This window comes from Petromyzon marinus, chromosome 27, assembly GCF_048934315.1.
Source record: "Petromyzon marinus isolate PM22_M1 ecotype Great Lakes invasive population chromosome 27, UKy_Petmar_22M1.pri1.0, whole genome shotgun sequence".
NCBI lineage: Eukaryota > Metazoa > Chordata > Hyperoartia > Petromyzontiformes > Petromyzontidae > Petromyzon > Petromyzon marinus.
The window spans coordinates 5405306-5412603 of NC_133693.1; the positions used below are offsets into that span (position 1 = coordinate 5405306).

The following is a 7298-nucleotide window of genomic DNA, read 5'->3' on the forward strand; positions in this document are numbered from 1 at the left end:
ACCTTCAGGTACACGTTTCTCCAAATTCTTAACAAACATGCTCCGTTGGTTAGATTTAAAACTGAAGGCAACCGCCCACCATGGTTTGATCCTTCGATTACAAAGCTCATGAAAACTAGGGACAAGGCTTGGACATGTGCTCAGAAAAGTAATTTGGTCAATGACTGACTAGAATACAGGACTTTCAGGAAGAGATGCGTCAAAAAAATACAGCATGCAAAAAATGCCTACTTTTCCTCCACTCTCATGGAATCACATGGAAATGCCAGGATTTTCTGGAAAACAATCAAATGTATTGAAAAGGCATCCAAAACAGACAATCTGCCCGTTGAGCTTAACCGAAATGGGGAATATTTTTCAGATCCCAAAAAAATAGTTGACAATTTTAACCTTCATTTTTCTGAAGCTGGTAATCTTTTTATAATGTATTGGGAGTCACCCCTGCTCATGCAAATTGCTACACCCCTGTCCAAATATTAAACAAATTTGCTTTCCAGCCAATCCACGAAAGTAATGTTCTGAAACAACTGTCCTACCTCAAAGGGTCCTCCTCTACTGGAGCAGATAGTATTCCCGTCTTTTCTCTACTAACTGTTGGTCACCTAATATACAAACATATAGCCCATATTTTCAACCTGTCCATCAAAGAAGCATCAGTTCCTCTAGAATGGAAACATTCCTATGTCCGTCCACTTCACAAAGGGGTGCCTTAAAGATGATCCAAATAACTACCGACCTATCTCAATTTTGTCCCCGTTGATGAAAATTTTTGAAAAATTATTGACCTACCAAATTAGCAGTTTCCTGTCCACCAACAATCTACTACATCTAAAACAATCTGGGTTCCCAAAAAAATACAGCACCTCATCTGCTGCATTAGACTCTCTGAATCACATTTACAGTAGCCTTGATAATAAGCAGTACTGTGCCTGTCTTTTTCTAGACCTGTCCAAAGCTTTTGATACAGCAGACCACAACACCCTGCTTAGTAATCTAAGTTGCCTCGATTTTTCCGAAAACGCAGTAAAATGGTTACAAAATTACCTCTTTTCTCGCACCCAAACTGTATTCACAGATGGTTGGAGGTCAAACAGTGTTAAGATAACAAAAGGGGTTCCACAGGGTTCCATCCTCGGCCCCCTTTTGTTCTCTCTTTATGTCAATGACTTGGGCACTGACCTGGATCATTCCAGGGTAAATCTTTTTGCAGATGACACGATACTGATCACTGCTGACCGCTCTCCGTACGACGTGATTGCTAAGCTACAGGGTGATTTCAACAAACTACATCAGCTAGTTGCTCTTAAACTAGTCCTGAATACCTCCAAAACCAAGGTGCTATGCTTCTCACCAGGACTAAAGCAGGAAGTTTTTTCCCCCAATTACATTCCTTAAATAATTATCAAATAGAGCAAGTCAAGATCTATAAGTATCTTGGTGTCATCCTGAATTCAAAACTGAATTTTGAAGATCACATTGATTATATTGGTAAAAAGACAAAAATAAAAATTGGTTTTCTGTATCGACACAAGCACTGCTTCCCCCTAATGTTCCGTTTGGAATTGATAAAAGCTACCATACTGCCTCTACTTGACTACTGTGAGATCGTGTATAAATCAGCCCCAAGTACTGTACTGAAGAAGCTTGATTCCATCTATCACTCAGCCTTAAGATTTACATTGAACTGCCCATATAGGACTCACCACTGTGATCTCTACATTGGGTCAAACTTAACATCTCTTAATGTTTAACGGCTTGTGCACCAGATCTTATTTATTCACGATGTACTTACAAAAAAATACGCAGACTACCTGCTGGATCTCCTCTCTGTTTCAAAGAACAAATTTAACCTCAGGTCTTCGCTCATTTATCAGCTTCACATTCCCTATTGCCGTACAAAAACTGGAGGAAGGGCCTTTGCTATTGATGCCTCCAGGGTCTGGAATGCTATTGCCAATAAACTGCAACTTGAATCGCTACCAATGAGATTCTCTCAAAACTGCTCTAGGGGAGTTGTACACCCATAGCTGCCACTGCTATTCATTGGCGTAAAATAAAATAAAATGTTTCGCTCCGGATGACGCTGCAAAGTATTATCTGTATTTTGATTTAGCGTGCTGATCTTAAAGGTGCATTGAAAAATGTGATACTCCGACTGATGCTTCTGTTGTTGTGGAGTAACTCATGCAGCCAGCTATGGTTCTAGGATTTGGTGTTACATGTTATTTATGTAGTTTATTGAAAAAATTCGGTCACAGTCCCTGTGATCACTGTTACGTTGCAATTATGCCTTTATTTTTTGGTGATTTCGAAAACGTTTTTTGGTTTGGACATGTTTTGTTGTAGTACGGAGTTAGACTGACGGCCTTAATCTAAATTTTTGTGGTTGTTGTTGTTGACTTGCATCCCACTGGGATTTTTTGCACACAGCGTTGGTGTACGGTGCTTTTTTCAGGAATATTTTGCCGGTTTTTTTCATGGATTTTCTGTTTGCACAGTCACATAGTCACTTTAAGATGTTTTTCTTGTTCGTGTTTTGTTTGTTTGTTTGTTGTGGTTGCACCCGATTCGAGAGCCGAATGGCTCACAGGGCTATACCAAAATAAACTGAATTTAAAGTTGCGCATTTTTATGTGACGTCACATTTCTCAAACCCCCCCCTCGTCACAAATGTGTGACCCCCCCTAGGTGCGTGACGTCATTTATGGACGGCCCCTTTGCCTGCCTAGTGGCAATGTTTACACCGCACCAGGTACTCATTTGAGGCCGAGTCGACCTGGGTAAGGCCCAGGACCGGGTCAGATACTCGTCATTGGTGTTGACCATGAGCGGGAATCGAACCCAGGTGGTCGTATTCGTAGTGCAGCACGCTATACGGCTGCACTACCGAACCCCACAATATACCGCATCATGCGCAAACTGCCGGTTGAATGTGGTGTCCCCATTTAAACTGTTAGGTGGAGAGGTTGTAGACGATTTAAGAAACCTGCCCATTATGTCCACTACTGCGCCAGGAGATCACGCCAGTGACCTCTGCATTGCATGTCCTGCGTGGTAACTATTACACCATGGGTCCAATGGAGAGAGACCCGAATTGGTTTCATTCCAATGGCAGCAGTGACCACTGCCAAAAACGCCTCCAGAGCAGTGCTTACGCACGCAGTCTGTATGCATTTCAAATGTCAAACGAGGGCCTTTGGACTTTGTAAATCCACTGCACAACATGTAAATGTTACTATGAAAGTCTGCAATAGTTTTTTTGCACAATTATTATTCAGGTTTCCATTGCCCGTTTCAAGCGTAGTTCGTGATTAGAGACATTTGAAACCATCAGTGGTTTGAATACAATGACTTGCATAAAGTTATTCAATTACCAGCATGGTCTTACAGCAGGCTTTAATTTATTTTGTCGTAAAGTCTACAGAGCAGAGTGTCTAATTCATTTCATTGTCTACATGAGATGTTAGTTTTCACAAGAGACAGTGTTCCATTTACAGCTACCCTGCTAAAACATCAGGGAGACATTATAGAGACAACATTTTATTTTAAAAAACGTTAAAGGTCTCTCTCAGAATCTCAATACCACTGATCCAATGATTTTAACACTCGTCTGTAAAATATGGAACCATCGTCTCTTTCACAATATTCAGTCGGCTGTTTTGATGAAAAGAGGTTCATAAGAAATCAGTGGTGGGAGGGGAGGAATCTTTAAGCGGATCGTCCTGTATTTCTGGCAGACTGTTACAAGTTGCTCTCCGTGATGGGGCCCAAAACAGCAATCGCCTCAATCTCCACCTTCCCGCCCTGAGGGTGAGAAACAGAACACGTGGTGTTAGCAGCCAACGCGTGACCTGGCCGAGCGGTAGCATGTTTGCCACTTGTTGCAGAGGTACGTGGTACGAGCGCATTCGGGCTATACTGCGGCTGTATTCCCAACAAAAATACGTGCTGTCTTCTTCACAGTGGGGGTGGGGGGTGCCTTGCCCCCCCCTCCCCTGGTGGGCAAAGCTACGAGTTGGGGCCCCCTTGACAACCACCATGAGATATGTTTTAAAAAAATATTGCAAAGAGGTATTTTGCGAAGACGGATCGCCCCCAACAGCATTAAATGTTCGAGACCGTGATCATAATGACGTGATCAGGCAAGAGGAGCCACAATATATCATAGCCTAGGTGCGACTGTGCGAGACAAATCAAATATTGGGGCCCCACCTGACTGATTGCCGCACCCCCTGAGCTGATAATTAGTTATGCCACTGCAGTGGATGTAAAAAAATTCGGTGATGTTATTCTGTGCCGACATAAGTCAAAAATTGCCAAATTTGAATGATTACCCGGACATTATATCCTTGAATGTGTAAAAAAGCACATAGCAGCATTCCGACTGGAAAACTATAGCCCCATCTGTGAAACAAAGCACCTTCGTGATAGCCACATACTGAAAGAATTGCACCAGTTGCAAAGACCTAAATGTGTTGGTAATTTTGTCATTTAGACCACCAACTGGATAATGCGGAAACCTTATTGTACATGCAATGCACACCTGCGTGCATTGTGAAATATATTTGTTTCCAGCTGCTTAATTTTTTTTGCTGTGATGCGTTTACTCATCATTTACAGTTACAATTATTTGTCTTATTCACACTCAGCATTGCTGCCAATTTATAATGAAGCATACACATGATTTTTCAATGCGCTTGATTTTATATGATTTATATGCTTAGCTCTTTCGGTAAAGTCACGTTGAAGGGAAACAATAAAATAATAAAATATATATAAAACAATAAAAATTTTCACGACGTTATGGTCGACGTTATGGTCGAAACGTCGTGAGAATTTTTATTGTTATATATATTTTATTATTTTATTGTTTCCCTTCAACGTGACTTTACCGAAAGAGCTAAGAATATGAATTACTTTCAGTCACGAAAGCTTTAAATCTAAATTTATATGATTTGTACACAGATGGTCCCGTTTAGCCAGTTGCCGTTGCTATGTTACAAGGAAGATCCGTGGTGCACAAGCACAGCAACATCAAAGACAAAAAACTTCACTATTGCAGAGAACGAGTTACAGGGCCCTTTGGGACTAACGCACAAATACTGGACAGATTTCTGACCTTTGGAAGCGCGGCAACTTGGTACGCGGCACGGGCGGGGAAATTCTTGCTGAAAACTAAAAAAAAAAGTCAATATTAATATAAAAAATACATAATTGCTCACGTAATGCACTATTGTACTGCTACACGGTGAACGGATAAACGCAACACGAAGCTGCAGATGTGTAGTTTTATCCAGGAAAGTGCACACGCACTTTACTCACATTCTTTGTACACCTCGTTCACAGTTGCAAAGTCATCCATACTTGCAAGCAGAACCGTCGTCTTCACGACTAGACAAAGAAATAAAACGCTCTTTGATGATCTTAGCAATATGAAACGTTTCATATTGTACCATATTGCTGAACACAGCGTGTTGACAGTGTAAGTGTATTAAAAGAGATGAAGAGTTTGACAGATTTCAATAGTGATTAATTACCATTATTGTAGTCACAGTTTGCTGCTTTTAGGATTTCCCCCATGTTCACAAGAGCCTGCAAAACCAATGGACCAACAAATACACCAATATTTCTAGTGTCAGCAAGTCTTACTCGGCAGCATTTCTGGAAAATTCCGGCACAACTTAAGTGAAAACTCTAGTAAACTTGAAACATCATGGAAATTACATTTTTTTACCAACTTGAGTAATGGGAGAAATCAGGTCAATTCAAGAATACTCGAGTCAACTCGAGTTGACTGTCCACAGAAGGTTATTGGTTTAAAGTCAGCCAGGTCGGACTGTCGTGAGAACGCCGGCCGAGCCAGCGAATCCTGATCACGAAGTGAGCCGGCACACTTCCAGTGGCTGTGGAAACAAGGCCAAGAGGCAACGTTGGCCTCACCTGGCGTGCTTCATTGGCAACGCCTCCTGCCACCAGCGAACCCGACTGTGGCTCCATCCCCAGTTGTCCTGAGATGTACATGGTGTGATCCACAAGCACGGCCTGGCTGCAGAGGCAATACATAGGGGAGAGAGCTTGTGCTGCGAATGTCAGAGGATGAACAACGCAGGACCAAAGATCAATGCATGGTGATCAGGTTAACCAGAGGGAACCGTCACACAGTGATTCAGTCACTGTGCTACATACCCCGCAATCTGAGTTTGATTCCTGGCTACGGCTCACGTGAGTGGCAAGTGATAATCTTAATGTGTATTTGGCTTCCGCTGCACCAACTTGCACTAGCCGGCGTAGTGAAGTATAGCAAAAAAAACCCCGTGACTTGCAAAGCAATGAGTATTTTCATCGAAGTGGTGGGTCGATCAAGGACGTGGATTGCAATTTTCTTTATCATAGTAACCGTTGGGCGCAAACGGTAATTGTCAGTAAGTGAATGAAGAAGCCTCTCGGGCAAGATAAAATAGAGTTGTGATATCATTCGGCTCTCGGTTGAGTTTTCATTGGGAATCGATTGGGTGAGCGAAATGACCTCTCATGGTTGACCTCAACTTCCTCTGCAACCACCTCGTCAGGACACCCCTTCACACTTTGCATGCTATTTTGGGTTACTGAACAATAGTTTATAGGAAGTGCAGTCCTATAAATCAATCGGCGTTTTGGATGATCTGTGCGGAATGCGGTGGTCATATGTTAAACACTGCCATTCGACAGCTGCAGTTGCCGTTTTTAAATTAAGAGGGGTGGGATTGCAGTGCCTGCACATCACACACTCCACTTATAGCTATTATATGCATGTTTTTTTTATAAGTGCACGCCGGATTCCCAACTCGTGCCACTCAATGGAATTGGCCAAGAATCCCAAAGCAGTGCAGCAGGCCCCTACTCTGCAAAGTAGTCTTGAGAAGCCAAGTCAGGCGTTGCCTTGATATAATCGAACGGCATCATCATCATCGTCGTCGTCATTAAACCCAATACAGTGGAAACTGAAGTGCTTGCCCATGGCACCGTTTTGCAATGCACGTCTGCTGCCCCGATGACCACCCACGTGCCCCACCACCTTACCTGTACGGCCCGATGGCACCGGGCGCCTTGGCGGTGCTGATGATTTTTCGCACAACGGAGGCCATTGCCGTCTTCCCGAGGGAGGTGATTTGTTTTATTTGTTCCGGTTGCCCGCAGACTTCAACGAAGCAGCGAGGGAAGAGGAGGAGGAGGCCGCGTCGACTTGTGAACGACCGAGGGGCAAAGAGGCGGAACAGCAGAGTGCTCTTTACGTGCCGCAGCCGTCAGCTGTTCTGGGG

The 7298-nt window shown here is 43.1% G+C and overlaps 1 protein-coding gene across 1 annotated transcript; it reads right to left on the bottom strand.

Moving 5' to 3' along the window:
* Positions 1 to 3381: 3381 nt before the first annotated feature.
* On the bottom strand, positions 3382 to 7298 carry LOC116946507 (2-iminobutanoate/2-iminopropanoate deaminase-like). Its single transcript, XM_032961470.2, has 6 exons — positions 7060 to 7298; positions 5941 to 6046; positions 5538 to 5592; positions 5323 to 5391; positions 5120 to 5175; positions 3382 to 3804 (listed from the first exon to the last, which is right to left on the bottom strand). The coding sequence occupies exons 1-6, from the start codon at positions 7122 to 7124 to the stop codon at positions 3742 to 3744; spliced, it is 414 nt and encodes a 137-aa protein (XP_032817361.1). The 5' UTR covers positions 7125 to 7298; the 3' UTR covers positions 3382 to 3741.